This window comes from Nelumbo lutea, chromosome 1 (genome assembly GCF_056320005.1).
Source record: "Nelumbo lutea isolate HS-2025 chromosome 1, American lotus-T2T, whole genome shotgun sequence".
Taxonomy (NCBI): Eukaryota; Viridiplantae; Streptophyta; class Magnoliopsida; order Proteales; family Nelumbonaceae; genus Nelumbo; species Nelumbo lutea.
In genome coordinates this window covers 203,850,296-203,869,706 of record NC_142684.1, presented here as the reverse complement: position 1 = coordinate 203,869,706, position 19,411 = coordinate 203,850,296, and the positions used below count along the sequence as shown (strand labels likewise).

Below are 19,411 nucleotides of genomic sequence, written 5' to 3'. Positions count from 1 at the left end.
ACTTGGAGTCATTTAGAGCCTGTTCGTTTCCTCTTAATTCTTATCTCTTAAGGCTATGTTTGGCTTGAAAGAAAAGGTAGGGAAATGAAGGAAAATGTAGGAAAACCTATACAAGGTTTGTAAAAGTTTCTATACCTTTCCCTTCTTTTCCCTACTTTTTCCTTCAAACCAAACACAACTTAAGAGGAATCTTTTAACTTTAAAAGAAAAATGGTTGTTCGTTTCCTCTTATCTCTTATCTCTTAAAGTGCAATCATACAACTTTTTGTTTTTCAATGATACCTCAAAAAAGACAAACAAAAACTCTCATATATAGGGTCAAAATGAATATTTGATAATTTTCAAAATTCAGAACAACATTCTCTGCATTCAGAGTTTAGAGACAAGAAAAGTTCACCAATACCAATATACCTCTTAATGTAATTATTGCACTTTTAGTTGTCAGACTTCAAAGCAAACGAATAGGCCCTTATTGTCCCAAAACAAAAACCATCGACTCAGGAAAAAAAAGGAAAAAATGAAAACAAACATGCACCCAAACAAGGTCAATACATGTTAAGTTACAAATTTCATCCCCAAATAAATTCCATAAAAAGAATAAGGAAATCATGTATCTAAGTTGAGGAAGTGAAGGGTAAAACCTGCAGCAGCCTTAATGAAATCATATCAACTTCTTAAGTAGAAGTAAATGCCAAAGATAAACCTTCAAAGGAGGTGAGAAATGAAAGTTAGCTGGGGCATGTGACAAATTTTGGCACCATGAAGCCCACATAATCACCAGTAAACTCCATCCATCCGCATCTCAGGGTGGGACATAAGACTCTAGCATCAATTGTGCAGGTGAAGGTGATTTTATCTCTACAATAAGATATGTGAACTTCCACTGCCTGTCAACCTTGTCTTTAAACATCTCACTGGAAACCTTGCCAGCTCCATGGGGCCCACGAATATAAAAGTTAACCTGTGTAGATTTGGTTCACATATAACTATAAAAAAGTGTTGCATCCAAAGGTTCTGAAATTTCAAGTAAGCAGTTACCTCAACATGCTCTATACCATCTTCATCAGTCCATGTCCTATTAGGAATCCGTTGCCGAGCAGACCGGTTTCTGCTTTCTGAACCATAGCCTGTAACAGGGGATCCAATCCTCACTCTAACCTGATAAAATACAGATTGAGACCATGTCAACAAGAAAACTGCACATCCAAAGGTAAAATATGACATCCAATGTGTAATCGCTCATATGTGTCTTAGGAGTTGAAGCCATGTTGTAAATTGCATAGCAATACAAGTATAGCACGCTAGGGTAGAAGGACAAAAGTTACAGCCTTGGCAATTCCGACACATCAAATTGCATAGCCAGCTAAACTAGACTTCTCTTCTCAAACCATTCACCACATCTCTTTCTGAAGACAAAGTAGAATAATTAAAAGTAACTAAACATCCAGTTTAGATGATCCGTTTTCTGAAAATGAAGTAGAGTAATTGATTGCTACTCCTCCCAGCCACGTTTGCTACCAACCTGTAGCATTTTGAGACTCTAATTGCATAAGAAAACATTTTACATATCATAAACACAATGCACAACATGCTAAAAGTACAGAGTACACGTATAGGTGTCACATTTGATAAGATAAAATACAGTCCTTCCATAACATTATATATGTACATGCTCAAATTCAACCATACATTGGTTGAGCCCTAAATGGTACTATCATTTACATTGACTTAGATTCAAAATTCAAGTTTTGTTAAAATCACTCCAGACTTATATTTTTGCAATTAAAACTAAATTAAAATCACAAGTGAAAAAAAATGACTTTAAGAAGAACTGCATGCCTTTCAACAAACATGGCTGTCATTCTGGACCCTTTCTAAAGCCTTCCCAAAAATCTTGTATCTACAATAGATCATGGATTTTATATTTGAATCAAATCAAAACCAAATTTTTTAACAAAGAAAATATAATAGCCAAGGGATCTTTTATCTTACTCTTTGGGCTCAAAAATAAGCTCTTTAAAAACGGCATATGCTGCAAGAGCAGCAACTTAAAGGCCTGCAAGTATGATAATACTGTATGAAGCACCCTCTGCAAAAGTCACTGGTTTTTCTGGGATATTGTATATAGGAGCATCAAAGGGATCTTCAACTGTCGATATGTCTTTTCTAGTTTTCTGGAGGAAGGGCATAAAAGGAAAAGACACTTTAATAAAGGTAAAAGGCCTACGGCTGCTTATAACATAATATAAGAGAATATGAAAATGCAACAGACTGTTAAGGTAATTCAATTGTCTTGATCCTCACATAAATCTTTTAGGTAAGGATGTTTATGTAATAGTTAAATCACAAGACAATTTTTTAAATTGTTGTGTGGAAATAACAAATGAAAAGTGAGTGAATTAAAGGCATGCATATGTTTTTGGTAAAGGAATTAATCACATGTATCATACTGAAATAAAATACAAAGGTCAAGATGTAGTCAATGTAGAAACTATAAAGTTATTTAGCTCCTGTTAAACTTCAAACCTCCTGTGAAGTTTGTCCTGAAGACTGTGAAGCTGTACTGGATGCAAAAGATCTGACATAGCAGCGAAGTTTGCAAGGCTGGCCATAGAATTTGGTAAGTCGATATGGGATATGTGAACTGATTATATGATCTCTGTTCAGCCACTCTCTGAATAAAACTGACAACCCTGCTAAACAGTCCATAAATCCTACAGTCAATTGTCTTTCAGGAAAATTTTCTCCAATAAAAACACAAAGGCTTAGCCCAAAATATCTATCAAAGTTATCTAGACCCACAAGCTAAGATAGACAATACAGGAAAAAAAAGAACAAATTTGATTTTTCTGGTCATCAGAACAATTTAACTCAGTCTTGAGCTCCTTGACTAAAGCAGTATGCAAGCAACAAGATGAGCCACATGCATGGCATTTGGGTATTCCTGCCTCTCCAAGAGTAACCCCATGCTCCATTTCTAAGTTTGACACTACAAACCTGTGTCCACTGCCAGCTCTCAGTATTCATCAAAGCAACATAAAAGTAATTTCTTCTTGTTATTCATGGTATGCTTGCTTATTCTATCACAACAGAAGTACTAATATGGCAACAACTACCATCAACACACATAAATCAAGTTCATTCATAAACATACCATGTCCAAATCTGACCAGTGATAGGAATACATGGTTAGGTCATACAAATAAAGAAGTATATTAAAATAAAAACTAGTCATGAATGTGAAAAGAACAAAGAAAAAGAAATGGGAAAAAAATAAACAAGGGGAAAAACCAATAAAAGTGTTTTAAAAGCACAAGGTGCAAAAAAAAAAGCGAAAGGCACAAGGCGAGGTGCACACCTTTTTGAAACAAGATGCATTTTTTTTAAGGGTAAATTTCTTAAACTACCCTTATGGTTTAGTTAATTGACTAAGTGTACCCTTACTGTTTGAAAATTGACTAACATTACCCTTATTGTTTCTGACAATTGACTAACTCTACCCTTATCATTAACATCCGTTAATATTCCGTTAAAATCCGTATGCACATGATATCACGTGACGTTTAAATTTTTTTAAAAACCAAAGCTACCCTTGTCTCCTTACCCTCGACCCGGCACACCCTTCATCCTCCGACCTCTCTCTCTTCCCTCTATCTTCCTCCCACAGTTTCCGTCAACACCAGATCACTAGAGAAAACTACACTGTATCCGCACCGTAGGACAAAGCCACAGTCTCAGACATTAAACATTGGCTTTCTCCCGTGTATTGAGATGTCGCATACTCGCAATCACTTTGAACATGGGATAAGAAAGACGAATCCCAGCAACCAAAGCCATCTCCACCACCAAAGCTTCCATTACAGAGTAGACCATCCTCTGCACAGCCACAACCTCAGAGCAAAAACTCTCCATCTCCATTGCACCAGAAAATTATTCTTACAAGTGCATGGAAATACATAGAGAGAAGAGAAATAAGAAAGTGAAACAAAACGCTAAGAACCAAAAAGAGAAATATATGAGAGGAGGGGTGAGAGAGAATGCTAAGAGAAGAAGGCAGAGAGAAGTCTAGGAGATTCCATGGGAGCAAGAGAGGAAGAGAGAGTAGGCGATAATATTACACGATGCGTAAAAACAAACAGTGGGGGTGCTCTGAGAAGTAGAGAACGAGTGAGGCGGCAGCGGCGGAAGTCCGATCTTTCTCTCTCTCTCTCTTCTTCCTCTGGGCGACAACGACGGCAACAACCGAAGTGGTATGAGCGAACTGAGGCGATGGCGGCGGCGGCGGCAACCCCTCTGAAGTCCGACTTCTCTCTCTTCTTCCTCTGGGCGACGGCTGCAGTAACTCAAAGTCCGGTCTTTCTCTCTTCTTCCTCTGGATGACGGCGGCGACAACCCCTCTGAAGACCGATCTCTCTTCTCTTCCTTCTTCCTATGGGCGACAACGACAACATTCGCCTCTAAACTCCAATCTCTCTCTCTTCTTCCTCTGGGCGTAAATACTTAACCCATACATAAAATATTGGTTTTGTAATTGTAATTATAGTTTCTTATCTTTTGAAAAGTTTATTATATTAAAAGATGAATTAACCATATTAGCACTACTTAAAAAAAATGCAAAAGGCGCACAATTACACTGAGGTGCACTCTTGGGATGAGGCGCAAGACGCACTAGGTGCAACAGGCATGCACCTTTTGAAAGGGGCTGTGCCTCGCCTAGGCATGCCTTCTAAATCACTGACTAGTAGTAACCAATTACATATAGTTATGATTCATAGAGCTAACAATCATTAAGAATGCCATCACTCTCATTTTTCAGTTATTACTGTCTAAAGCTTTTCCCTCACCACAAGTGCATGTTAAAACCCACTCACGTCAGAGGATCATCCAAGCAAAAAGACCCAATATCAGACCCACTTTTTACCTAGCTGCACATATACTACTTACTGAGCAATTTCAGACTAGGAAATTTGTTGACTCAAAAATGTTACCTAATGGATAGGTCTTAAAAAAAACAAGATACTTTTAGACCCTTTTCAAATTTAGTAGATTGAATCTTTAGGATTGTCCAATCAATGAAACTATTAATTAAATGAACTCCTACACTATTTACACCACAGCTACATCCAGGTGGGTCTTTTCACAGTCCTATGGACATCTTTATCCATGTGTCATTTAATGGAAATGCCACATTAATAACCAACATATCTCTGTGACATTGAATGCCAAGAAAAGTAACAAGTTCCAATCCATTTTGCAACCTTCAATCTTGTAAGGAAATCAAAGTTCTGACAGTCAATGACAAAAAGGAAAACCTATAATTAAAAAGCAGTTATTGCAACTAACCATCAGCTCCAGCCACATCCTGCAGAGAACCAAAAAGAAAGGATCATCAGCCTTCAGTCATTTCAGAAGAAAAGAAGCTGGGTCAATCAGTGGGTGGAGGAAGCAAATAATAACTGTTTTCTTTACCGTATGTATGTTGCCCATATCCACAGTACTTTTACTCACATAACCCAACTTCAGCACTACCTGCAATTGCATTATTATCATCAATTTTTCAAGTATAAAACTATGGATGCATAAATAGGAATTAGTCCACTCATGAATGCATATAACTTAAAACCACCTTCCAGAACTACATACTAAGTAATCCTAATCTAATACATAGTTGTCCTTATAGCAGCACATTTTAGCTTAGAGATTGTTTTTCCTCCAAACCCCCTTCCCCCCTCAAGGAGAAAAAAGGCTAACATGTAAAGGATAGGCACATTTTCCTACCAATGTAACTCATTCAATGCAAATTGCATAAAAGTCTTGAACCTTGCTTTGGCAATGGATTTTGTCTTTCCTGAAGTAAAAATGAAATCACATTGGTCCCAAAAAGAAGTCAACATGAACCATAAATCTTCAAATAAAAAAAAGAATACAATAAAAAGTGTTTTTGAGATGGATGTCATGTTGTACATCTGTATTGACTCTCGCTGGCCTCTTGATGGGCAAACAGCTAATGGCATGACCTCAAAATCATCTGACCCTAGGATGAACAGTTGAATTCAACATAAAAACTTTTGAATCAGATAATAAGCACATAAATTAACACTTCTATAAATATGGACCAATAGTTCAAGGTTGAACTACTGGGACATGTTACAATAGACAGGTTAACAGAGAACAAATAAAAGCAGCCTTCATCCATTTTTGGATGGTATTCATACAGAAAAACACATGAGAGAAAGAGAGAGAGAGAGAGAGATGCACACACAACATATAATCCATTTAAGTAGTATGTAAGGGGCTAAAGCTTTGATGACCTTGTCACATTCAATCTGGATAGCAGTAGAAATGGAATTGGAATAGGGAATGAAGTATTTGTCAATTAAGGCTTGCAGGGATCAGATTGTCCCTAAAATCTGATATAAGTGCCTTTGGGGCTTAGAGAAGATGATGAATCCACTGATGCATGGAGAGGGCTCATCTCAGCAGTGCTTACATTGCCAAGCAATCTTGACTACTCCTGTTGGTAAATGGTATTTGAAAGGAACCCAGCTAATGGTAAGATATGGCCTTTAGCACTAAGAATTGGAAAAACTTTGGCAGCCGTGAGTATTCAGATAAGATGGATTGCCGGAGAGATAAACTACATAGGACAAAGTTGCCATAGTCAGGGGCAGAGATGCCTTTTCTGTACAGTCAAAACTCCACACCTGAGTAAAACTTTTTTGCAGTGAAATGTGGTTTGTCCATTGTGTTGTGTATTTGTGTACATCCTCTCATATACATTAACCTTTTTCTTACATATGATACAATTTTGCTACCTTATCCTAGGAAAAAGAAAAGGAGATAAACCCTCTTGTGTTATGTGATAGACAAATACCACTTACATTGAAAGGAAAATTTTATAAAACAGTTGTAAGCCGGGCTATGGTGTATGGAGCAGAATGTTGGGCAGTCAAGACACAACATGTCCCTAAAACATCTAGTATGAAACACTTCAATTCCCCGATCGAGTCCTGTTGACAGGTGTATTATATGTACTGTACACAGGTTTAGTACCCGCAGGGGTATTTTTGTAATTTTACAGTCCTATTGTGTTGTACGGCCAGTATAGTATAAATACAATGCTTCACTCGACTGAAGCTGAACTTTTGAGGCCTCAACTTTGTTGCCTCTTCTTCTTCTTCTTCTTCTTCTTCTTCTTCTTCTTCTTCTTCCTTCCTCCTTTCTTCTTCTCCTTCTTCTCCTACTCAACATGGTATCAAAGCAGGACCGTCCAGGCCTGGAAAACAACCAGCCGAGGTCTCTCTCCACTGCTGCATAGAAGCTTAGTCCTGATGCTCGAAGACAAGGAAGAGGAAGTATTCTCTAGTGCTGCTGCTAGTCTCCACTGCCGAGTAGGGTTCTGCTACAAGAATGCTGACTGTTCAACTTCCTAGTGCAGAAAAGGGTTCTGCTACAAGTTCTTTCTTCTTCTTCCTTCATCCTTCAGCCTTAGGTGCTGGTAACTGGAGTTGCTCGGCTAAGAAGATTGTAGAAAACCATCCCAGATGTACGAAGGAAGGTTCTAATTTGAAGAGAAGTTCGAGTCCTTGACTGCAATGCCTATTCACAGTTCGGGTGACCTAGGTACTGAACTGTTTTTCTTTTTCCTGTTTATAGTTCTCTTCTTGTACGACTGTCGAAGTCCCAAAATCTGAGTAGGGACTGTCCCCCTTCCTCCGATTGTGTGTTGCTCTATTTTGCTCTCTAAGGGACTGTTGATGAACCCTAGACCCTAAGTGACTGTTCGACTGCCCTGGAAAGTGGATATCAGCCGATTAGGTGTGGTGAACCACCACTCATATTGCTGTTCCTACTGAGTTTTTTTTTTCAGCTGAGAAGCTGTATTAAAGTTGCAAAACTGTAGGTCATTTAGACCTGGTTACACTGCAAGTGCAGTTCGTATATTGTTCAGTGGACTCCTACACAATGTAGGTCATACAACCTAGTACTGGTGCTGCAGTGTTTGTGCTTGGTTCCCTGTGAAACCGAAAATCTGCAAGTGCCTAGCTGTGGACTGTAGCAGCTTTGTAAGGCAGTGTGTCTTTGGTTTTGTGTACTTCTAAACCTAGAATCATGAATAGTGAAGATTCAGCTACATCCGGAATCTCCACAATGCTGAACGGAATGAATGGGAACAATGACCTATCCTTCCCTATGGTTGTTGTTCCTCTTGATGGGTTAAACTATCTAGAGTGGTCAAGGGGGATCAAGCTATACATAACTGCAAGGGGAAAAATAGGCTACACAAATGGAACAATCAAAGAACCAACTTCTGGAAATGCAGAACATGATAGATGGGATCAAGAGAACAGCATGGTTATGTATTGGCTTTTGATCTCCATGCAACTGCAAATAAGGAAGAACTTCATGTGGGCTGAAACTGCAAATGAGATTTGGGAACAAGCAAAATCCACATATTCTAAACTTCGACACTATACCAAGATTTATCAACTGCAAGTAGTTTCATCTACTTGTAAACAGGGGGAGAGGAGTTTATCAATTTATTACTCTGACTTGACAACTGTTTGGAAGGAGTTGGACCATTACCAGAATATTGATTGGAAGTGTGATGAAGATGCAAAATTGTACAAGAAACTTGTCTCACAACAAAGGGTGTTGGACTTTTCACATGGTCTCAATCCTATCCATGAATCCATCAAAGTACAAATTCTAAGTTCTAAGGATCTTCCTTCAATTCAGGAGGTCTATGCTCTTGTCTAGTCTGAAGAGAGCAAAAGAAACTTGATGAACAGCACCGGAGGGGATGCAATTGTGTTGGCGGCAAAGGGAGGTTCCTCTACTAGTGGTGGCCCTTCTTCCAAGAGAGGGGGTCTCCAGAAGAAAGCAAAAGATAAGGAAAAAATGTGATGCACTAATTGTCAGAAGCCCCGGCACACCAAAGATACTTGTTGGGATCTCCATGGGAAACCAAAGTGGGCTCAAGATCTACCTAAGAAGCAAGGTTCAGATATAATTAAAAGACTCGGGCAACAAGGTACCAAGAAACACCACATGGCCAATATGGTTATTCGAGAGAATCAGCCCTCCACTTCTACTGTGACTCAAACACCACATGGCCAACATAGCTACTCTGGATCTGACCCAAGGGAGGATATTGTAAACTCCTTCCATGACCATTTGGACCTTTATGGTAGAGTTATTCGCCAGATGGATGCTCCTCCCACCACCTCTTTTGCATCCACATCAGGTAATCTTGCCACAGCTTTCCATGTTGCTTCTCACGACCTTGACTCTCCATGGATCATTGATTCTGGAGCGTCAAAACACATGACTGGTATGCCTTCTTACTTTCAAACTTATCACCCTCTTTCCGAAAGAGATAAAGTAAGACTAGCTAATGAATCATACACTTCCATAGCTGGTCAAGGAACTTTCTCTCTTCCCCTCGGCCTTACTCTGTCTAATATTCTTCATGTTCTAAAATTCCCTATGAATTTGTTTTCAGTCAGTAGTGTTACAAATTCCTTAAACTATTTTGTGACTTTTTTCCCTTCCTATTGTGTGATTCAGGATCTGGCCTCGGGGAAGACGATTGGTAGGGGACATATGGTTGATGGACTCTATATGCTGGAGAATACGGCTGGCCTTCATGTTACAAAGTCTATGAGTCAGTTCAGAAAGAGTAAAATATATTTGTGGCATCGTCGTCTAGGTCATTTGTCTTTTGAGTCCTTGAAAATTGTTTTCCCATAACTGTGTAAGTCTGTGTTTGTTTCTAATTTCTCTTGTCAAAAGTGTCAGTTAAGCAAGCATTGTAGAACTCAATTTCCTCAAAGAAATAGTAAATCTAAGTTTCCTTTTCACATTGTGCATTCTGATGTGTGAGGCCCTATTACTTTACCTTCTGAGAGTGGCTACAAGTACTTCATTACCTTCATTGACGATTATTCCAGATACACTTGGGTATATCCAATGCAAACCCGTGAGGAAGTACCAAAAATTATCCAAGATTTTTAGCAGATGGTCTTCACCCAATTTCAAACCGAAATCCAAATATTTCAATCAGACAATGCAAAAGAATTTTTTCATAGTGACCTCATGGAGTTCTTTGTTTCACATGGCTCACTTCATCGGAGCTCTTATGCCCGCACGCCACAACAAAATGGTGTGGCTGAACAGAAGAACCGACACCTTCTTGAAGTGGCACAAGGTTTACTACTCCACATGAATGTTCCCAAACGATTTTGGCTTGAGGTTGTCCTTTGTTCTACATACCTCATTAACCAAATGCCCTCTCATTGGTTAGAGTACAAAGCCCCACATCAACTTCTCTTTCCTAAGGCCCCTCTTCTTTCTATTCCTCCTCGTGTTTTTGGTTGTCGGTGCTTTGTCCAAAACCTATCTCCCACCCGAGGGAAATTGGACTCTCGTGCTATCCTGTGCATATTTCTTGGCTACTCATTTTCTCAGAAAGGGTATCGTTGCTTTGATCCTGTTTCTCGAAAATTCTGTCTCTATGGATGTTACCTTTTTTGAGGATGAGCCCTTCTTTCCTATTTCTCCTCAGGGGGAGTGTAGGCATGAGGAGAAACTAGTTCAACTGCCTCTTTTTCCTACTCCTCCCCCTTCTCCTTCTAATCCTCCACCTTTTCGTGTTTTTTCTCGTCGTCGTAAAGGCCAACCAGGTAGAAGTGCTGTGGAGAATTCATAAGCCATACCTCAAATGCCATCGAATTCCTTGGGGGAAGATCATACTCACTCAGGTAACTTGACTCCCAACCTCCCTGTTGCTAATGATCTTGACCTTCCCATTGCCCACAGGAAAGGTGTTAGGTCGTGCACCACTAAACACCCAATTTCCAACTTTGTTTCCTATGAGAAAATCTCACCTTCATTTCGTGCTTTTCTTACCTCCATTGATAGTATCCCCGTTCCCAAGAATGTGGTAGAAGCTCTCTCAGTACCAGAATGGACGAAGGCCATGAAGGAAGAAATTGATGCTCTTCATAAGAATGGCACGTGGGAACTTGTTGATCTCCCTAAGGGAAATGATCCAGTTGGATGTAAATGGGTGTTCACTGTTAAGCATGGGGTTGATGGAACCGTGGAGAGGTATAAAGCTCGTTTAGTGGCAAAGAATTTTACTCAAGTGTATGGGGTTGATTATGCTGAAACCTTTGCCCCTGTTGCCAAAATGAAATCTGTTAGAGTCCTTTTTTCTCTTGCTGCCAATCTGAATTAGGATCTACATCAGCTTGACATCAAGAATGCCTTCTTGAATGGTGACCTTGAAGAGGAAGTTCATATGGTTCAACCCCCTGGTTTTTTGGCTCAAGGAAGTGAACAAAAGGTGCGCAAGTTGAAGAAGTCTTTATATGGGCTGAAGCAATCTCCAAGAGTTTGGTTCAGCAGATTTCATACTGCAGTTCAGCAGAGGGTATACAAGCAATGTCAGTCAGATCACACACTGATTGTAAAAGGAGTAGAAGGTAAAATGGCTGCCCTAATAGTATATGTGGATGACATAATTGTTACTGGTGACTGGAATGATGAAATTCAAAGTTTGAAGGACTTCCTTGCCACTCAGTTCGAAGTGAAAGATCTAGGACCCACAAAATACTTCATTGGAATTGAGGTTGCCCGATCAAAAAAGGGTATCTTCATCTCCCAAAGGAAATATGTCCTAGATTTGCTTAAGGACACTGGAAAGATTGGGGCTAAACCAGCTGACTCTCCCATTGACCCCAACCACAAGTTAAGTGACAGCCAAGGTGAACCTCTTAAGGATGTGAAACAACTTCAGAGGCTTGTAGGGAGACTGTTGTACCTCTCTATGACTCGTCCAAACATAGCATATGTTGTTAGTGTCCTCAGCCAGTTCATGCATGCACCTAGGTCCACTCATCTTGAAGTAGCGGAGAGAATACTGCGGTATCTTAAGAAATTCCCAGGTGTTGGCTTATTATTCTAGAAACATGGACATTTGAGAGTTGAAATTTACACAGATGCGGATTGGGCTGAATCTCAAAGTGACAGAAGGTCTACTAGTGGTTGTTGCACCTTTGTAGGAGGGAACCTTGTTACTTGGAGGAGTAAGAAGCAAACCGTGGTAGCTAGGTCCAGTGCTGAAGCCGAGTACCGTGCAATGGCACACGGAGTAGCCGAAGGTATGTGGATAAGGAATTTATTGGGAGAGTTGGGTTTTCCAGTTGGTAAACCCATGACTGCTCTGTGACAACAAGGCAGCTATAAGTATCGCTGCCAACCCGGTACTATATGATAGAACAAAGCACATTGAAATTGACAAGCACTTTATCAGAGAGAAAATCATCATAGGCGAAGAATGCACTCCATACATCAGCTCTGAAGACCAACTAGCAGACATCTTTACAGAAGGGCTAAACCATTCCAAACACTGTGACAAATTGGGCATGATTGATATCTATGCCCCAACTTGAGGGGGAGTGTCGACAGGTGTATTATATGTACTGTACACAGGCTTAGTACCCGCAGGGGTATTTTTGTAATTTTACAGTTCTATTGTGTTGTATAGCCAATATAGTATAAATACAATGCTTCACTCAACTGAAGCTGAACTTTTAAGGCCTCAACAACATGTGGCTAGAAGTTCCAAACTTTTTGAAAAGGTAAAAGAATGGTGGTCAGAAGGTGGGATAAGGGCTAGAAATAAAGTGGTGAGGTTCTCTAAGAAACTAAAAAGATTGAAGGAAAAGGTCAATGAGTGGAACAAAGAGGAATTTGGAAAATTTGAGGTCATAAAGGAGGAATTAGCCATGAAAATAGAGGAAGTGGACCAAAAGGAGGCCTGGAAAGAATGTGGGGTGGAGGATAGAATAGAAAGATGGAACTTAAAAGTGCAATTGGAAGAGATTCTAAGAAAAGAAGAGATTTTTTGGAGGCAAAAATCTAGATGTAAATGGCTTCTGGAAGGGGATGGAAATACCAATTTTTTCCACTCCCTAGCAAACGGGAGAAGATGGAAAAACCAAATTTTCAGTGTAGAGGTGGATGGAAGAGTGATAACTGCAAAAGAGGAAATTGAAAGATGCTTTGTGGATCATTTTATGTCAATCCTAGCATCCTCTGATGAAAACATGGCAGAATTGGGAGATTTACAGTGGGACAAAGTGCTAGAATCCGAAGTTAACCTCCTAAAAAGAGCCTTCACTATTGAGGAGATACATGAAACAATATTCTCGATGGATAGATCCAAAGCTTTGAGGCCGGATGGATTTTCAATGGCTTTCTATCAGGATGGTTGGGAAATTTTGAAAGATGAATTAATGGATGTATTTGTGGAGTTCTATCAAGAAGGAAAATTATCGCCTAAAGCAAATGCAACTTTTATTGCTTTAGTACCAAAAAAGGAGGCCAAAACCCCTAAGCATTATAGACCGATAAGTCTAGTGGGTAGCTTGTATAAAATCATTGCTAAAGTCCTGGCTAGTAGGTTGAAGGCTATACTGCCCTATGTTATCTCTTAGAACCAAGGAACTTTTGTAGAGGGGAGACAAATTGTGGATCAAATCTTAGTGGCAAATGAGTGTGTAGCAATTAAGAGAAAACAAGGTGGCAAAGGTTTGATTTGTAAATTGGACCCTGAAAAAGCTTATGATATGGTGGATTGGTCCTTCCTGTTGAATTTAATGGAAAAGATGGGGCTAGGTGAAAGATGGAGGATGTGGATTAAAGAATATATTAGCTCAGCACATTTTTCTATTTTGATGAATGGAGTAGCAAAGGATTTCTTCCAGGCTAAAAGAGGACTAAGACAGGTGACCCCTTATCTCCATTCTTATTCACCTTTGTGGCTAAGGTTTTGAGTAGACAAATCACCAAGGCTAATCAAGAAAACCAGTTTAAAGGTTGGAGGATGGGTAGATCAGAAGTAGTGGTGTCTCATTTGCAATTTTCTGATGACATAATCGTTTTCTTTATGACTGAGGTGGATAGATCCACCGAATGAATTTTTAACTTATAGTGTGATTTGGTGTTGCAAAATAAGATGGGGACCCACCAACTCATGACAGTTCACAGCTGTCAATGGTGGAGTCAGATTATATATTTCTTTATGACTAAGGTGGATAGGATCCACCGGTTGAGTCTTAACTAATTCAGGTGGTAGTATAATTTATCTTCTCAAAGTGGATAAGATCCACATCATATAACAATGGGTCCCTCTGTAACAGTTGGCAACAAACTAAAAAACAGTGGGTCCCAAAAAAATTGTCAGTAACAAGTGGCAACATGTGCTGTTATAGGTAGCAACCCAGCACATCTATCCCCCTTCTCAGGTAGATAACAGTGTTGCAACAGGTGGCAAATGTGCTGTTACAGGTGCTAAACCAGCACATCTGTCCCATTTTTAGGTGTATTGACAATGCACTGGGTTAGCCTACTGAAAGTTCCTTGGGGTTGATAGAATCCACCGATCATATCAGAGGCTCCCCAGTATTAATTTTTTGTTATCTTTGTGGTGGATGGGATCCGCCAAATATATATGTATATATAAAATTTGAGATAAGATTTTGAATTCTAACAGAACTCTAGAGAGAGAGAGAGAAGAGAAGAGAAGATAAGGATTGATAATAGATAAAATTTAAAGGGAAAGAAGAAAAAAGATAAGATCTATACCTGTGTACACTTATCCTTAATCACTTCAATCAACTGAAATATAAGTTCTCTCCTCTATTTCCTCTCTTCCTCTCTCTTCTCTCCTTTTTTTTTCTCTTTCTCTTTTTCCTTTTCTCTATCTGTCGCCCATTTTTCCTTTCCTCTCTCCCTTATATAGAGGAGACAATTATGGGTAGGGAGATTAGAGCAGTCTCCCCACTCTTCATACGTAGGGTGGTTGCTTAACTCCCCCCATAACCAGAATAAATTAAATTTTAATTAATGTGAAGTGCCTGGATAAATGTCTGGCCCCTCAAGCCTTATATTTTTTTACATCATATATATTATATATTTTTAATCCTAAACAGAAATGAAAGTGCCTGGATAAATGTCTCAACTCAAAGCAAACTCTAAACCAGTAAAGAAATGGTCCTTTCTGTGTGGTTTAAGATAATCAAACCAGAACCACCACCAACACCACAACAAATGGAAAAAGAAAGAGGGGAGCAATAGCAGCACAAACAACTGGTCAAACTAGGCATATCTCTGGAGAAAAATTCTGGTTCAATCTGGTGAAACATCCAAAACTCCAATGAATCATGAATGGTTTACCTAGAGTTCACATTGCCTCAAATGCTTCAGAAAACATAAGGTGGATTCTGAAGACACTTAAATGCAATCTATAGAACATTTCCCCTTGCAATCCAACTAAATATTCATGCTGATTTGCCTTCACAGCACATAAGACAATTACCTACCATTACATCCAAATGAGCAATTAAAACCTAAATCCCAGACAAACTTTACCATATTTATTCCACTATTTATTGAAGATTTGGGGAAAAATAACATCATTTCAAAACAAGAACCTTGAAACAAACTAAATATTGAGATATTTAGTTCACCACTGTTTCAGAAGCCTGACTAACCAGCTAAACAAGTAAACTAGTTTGACAGGAAAGTCCATTGGAACAAGATGGATCCTTCCCAACATGCCAGTTAGCGTTTACTGTACAAGCCTATTCAAATCTACCCCAAGAAAACTACAACATTCCACCATGTTAAAACATCTACACAACCATAATGTTTAAAAACCCTCAGATTTTCATAATGACCACTGAATCAGATTGCATCCAACACTTGAGTTCAAGACTAAAAAAGCTAGAAGCTGATAAAATCTTCTTAAAATTTTTAAGGAGAAACCACACTCCATTTTAGCATACTGTTTCTCCTTTGAATTCCACTAAAAGTTTTTTTTGTTTTTTTTTTTTAGGGAAAAGGTAAAGCAATGCATTAAATCAACTTCAGAAAAGCATTACAACTCCCTACACAACAAGACACTTTGCTAGGGTCCACATCCATTCATTTTCTATTCTGCGATCATAGATACAAAAGGAGTATTATACACATAAAGCAATGCATTACAAGTGCAAACTGCCACATAAACCTTTCACTAAGGGTCCATTTGGTTTGCAGGAATAGCGGTCCAGAATCGGAATCAGAATGGTCCATTCCGATTCCAACTGTTTGGTTGGGCAGAATCAGAATCCCATTCTCATTCCTGGTGGAATGGCATTCCCCTATTTGAGGGAATGGCCATTCCCAGATTCCCTCCCCCTCTCCTGGGAATGAGAATCCATTCCAGCCAATTCTGATTCCAATTCCAGTATGAACCAAACAGGTGAGGAGAATAGACCATTCTGATTCCAATTCCAACTGTGAACCAAACGGACCCTAAATCAATGCTAGGGGAATCAAATCAATGCTAGCGCTAGTAATCAGATAGAATCCAGACCCTTCTCGCGGTTTCAGCATTCCCCTTGTTGAATGCATTCTTTCCTGTTGTTGTGGATGAAAACCCAATTGTTTCTACAGCGCAGAGTAACCTTTCCGGCAGAGACTCCACTTGGGAATATGGCCCTTTCTGGGAATTCAGGACACTTAAGCATCTATTCTTAACCAAAACCCCCGATTGAACCACTTTGTACTTAATGCGGAGCATCTTTGCTGATACAATCACACAAGTTAAACTACTAGATGTCAAGCTTCCTTATAATCTAAGCCCAGAGAAATTGGAGAAAACCCAACAGATAAAATAAGGTGAATTGAAAACCCAAAAAGTAAAAAATCAATTATAGCATGAATTCCTTTCGCTGCAAGTATATAAATTTTATACGAAGGTTTTCAAAACCCAGAGCGGCGGAACACGATATTAGGTGAGAAATGATGCGAGAGAGCAGATATTATTAAAGAAGAAGATTGATGAATTTAAAAGTGAAAAAGAAACACAGAATAGGTCTTTCAGTTTCGGATATAGAGATGGGCAGAGATGCCTGCTAAATTGCTAATTGGTAAATGGTAATGAAGCCGGGAGAGGGCTTCAATGAAACAAAACCCAAAACCCCGGTGGCCAGTGGCCTGCCACTGGCTGAGTGACTGTGGCTAGGGGACCTTTTATGAATCCCGGCGTAAAATATTAAATATTCGGGTACAAAATGAAAGAAAATAAAATAAATTAAAGGAAATTTTCCATAATATTAATACCGTGTATTTTAGTTGTAAGGGTAGTTTCACTTTAGAAACAAACTTCAAAATGTGTTAAAGTAGTGTTTGATAAATCTGAAATTGAAAACTTAAAAAGATATTAAAATTGTATGGAATCTGAAAAGATGTATAAATGTTTTTTCTACTTTTTAGAGGATCAGAATAGATAATGTTGTTTGTATTCCATCAATTCTGCAACATTTCAAATTTATTTGTTTTACAATTTTATCCATAAAACAAACTATTTTGTAATTTTGTATGTATTTAACACTATTTCATATAAAATAATTTATCAAATTCAAAATAATATTGAAAAACAATACAAATTACCAAAAACAATTAATAATTAATAAATAACGTGATTAAATTAATAAAAATAATTATTCACTAATAAAAAATATTAAAATTATTAAATTTTAATAAAAAATAAAATAATGAATAAAAATTAATAAAATTAATACAAATAAACAATTAATTATTGAATTATTAATAATATTAAAATAACACAAATAAAAATAATAAAATAATTAATAATTACTAAAAATAATTAATAAATATAAATAACACAATAAAAATAATTAATAACTAATAAAAAATAATAATAATATTTTCACTTAAAATTTCAAATAATCAATAAAAAATAATAATTAAAATTTATAATTACTTCAAATGATGATATTTATTAAAATTAATAAAAATAAATAATTAATAATTACTTCAAATAAAATTTATACAAAATTAGAAAATTAAAAATCAAATAACATTAAAAATTATGAATAAATTCCATGTTTAATTAATAAAAATAATATATTTAATAATTAATTTAATTAAAAATATAAATTAAATTATTAAAATATAAAATAATACTTAATAATTAATTAAAAAATCTTCAATTATTAATACAAATAAAAAAATTAAAAGTTATAGAACATTTAATACAAAACATAAGTTTACACATAATAAAGCAATGGTCATCACCTATATGTCCGTATGTCATACATATAATTATCCTACCACTGTCATTTGTTCATATGTCCCATAACTATCCTATGCAATTGCAACAACAAATATAAACAAAAAAATAATAATAAAATGACAATAATAAAAAAATAGATGACACTACATGCACGTTGCATCCAAGTGCCATCTCTTCCTTGAGAAGATGCGATATTCGAATTTTCTACAAGCCATGAAGTGGGTTGATTAAACTCTTTGAGCTCTGCCACTAGGTCGACAATCGTTTCATCGACCCAAATAAAAAGAGTGTATGCTTTTTCCACATTGGACAACGCAGGAAAACTCTTCCCCGATTTTCATTTGTCCTAGCCTTGTAAAGTTTCATAAAGCCAACCTTGCATACACACATTATTGGAGACACATGATAACCATTTTCCCTACATAAAATAAAGTTTGTTCACATACATAACCATAATAGTACACTACAAACAAACAAGCAATTCTACATTGTTCAAGAACATAACTAGGATCAAAGATAAGTAATTCAATGCATGTTCCTATTTAATAATTCTTGTGCAATTCTCCCTAGCAACAAGGCCATGAACTGTGCATTAGCTTGACCGTGAGGTGTCTCTCCATTGCCGTGCTCTTCTGTCTCTACTTCCACTACATTTTCATTAGGCACTTGCATATTATATCCATCATAGTTATTGAAAAGGGTATCAACTATTGATTCCCTTCTCAAATAATTGTGGATAGTGAAGCATGCAATGACTATGTCCCATTGGACATGGAGATTGAAAGGTGTCATCCATTTAAGAATTGGAAATCGAGCTTTTAGAACACCAAACGATCTCTCAATTACATTTCTCAACTTTGCAAGTGCCTGGTTGAATCGTTTTTCTTTCGTCCTAGCACGCTAACGACGAAAGTATGCTACCCAAAATCGCACATTTCAATAGGGTGCCATAAAGTGTCTTGTATTTGCGTATGCAACATCACAAAGATAGTATTTGTATGTGTCAATCAAACTTATCTATCAAAAAAATGAATTTATCAAAAAAAAATGAACACCCCTACAACACCATTCTTAAAAGCATGTGGAAATGAGAAGTTATTGGCAGGGTTGTATGTAGCCTCATGTAGAACCCTGGTGTCATGTGTTTGTTCCTCCCCAACCGGCATAAACATAATGTTAATACCATGTTAAAATCACAAACAACTAGCACATTTTGGATACATTCTTTCCCTCCTCTTCCTTTGTATGCTAATTGTT

At 37.7% G+C, this 19,411-nt stretch overlaps 1 protein-coding gene across 3 annotated transcripts; it reads right to left on the bottom strand.

The window, feature by feature from the left end:
* Positions 1 to 375: 375 nt before the first annotated feature.
* Positions 376 to 17,099, bottom strand: LOC148880488 (uncharacterized). 3 transcript variants are annotated; one of them, XM_088962389.1, is made up of 6 exons: positions 16,430 to 17,099; positions 5,470 to 5,529; positions 5,344 to 5,362; positions 2,527 to 2,696; positions 1,039 to 1,158; positions 376 to 961 (listed from the first exon to the last, which is right to left on the bottom strand). In XM_088962389.1, the coding sequence occupies exons 1-6, from the start codon at positions 16,634 to 16,636 to the stop codon at positions 803 to 805; spliced, it is 735 nt and encodes a 244-aa protein (XP_088818515.1). In that variant the 5' UTR covers positions 16,637 to 17,099; the 3' UTR covers positions 376 to 802. The 3 variants fall into 3 exon arrangements, with proteins under 3 accessions (XP_088818515.1, XP_088818516.1, XP_088818517.1); XM_088962390.1 differs by having other exon boundaries at positions 2,527 to 2,693; XM_088962391.1 differs by having other exon boundaries at positions 849 to 986.
* Between the last annotated feature and the right edge of the window lie 2,312 nt (positions 17,100 to 19,411).

Bases quoted from the DNA above. Each gene is read 5' to 3' on its own strand.
- LOC148880488 (XM_088962389.1), bottom strand. From the start codon at position 16,636: ATGCTCCGCATTAAGTACAAAGTGGTTCAATCGGGGGTTTTGGTTAAG. The intron at 1,159-2,526 runs GTTTGAAGTTTA...GTATTTTATCAG, and splicing joins CAGGACAAACTTCACAGGAG to GTTAGAGTGAGGATTGGATC. The intron at 962-1,038 runs GTAACTGCTTAC...AAATCTACACAG, and splicing joins ATGGTATAGAGCATGTTGAG to GTTAACTTTTATATTCGTGG.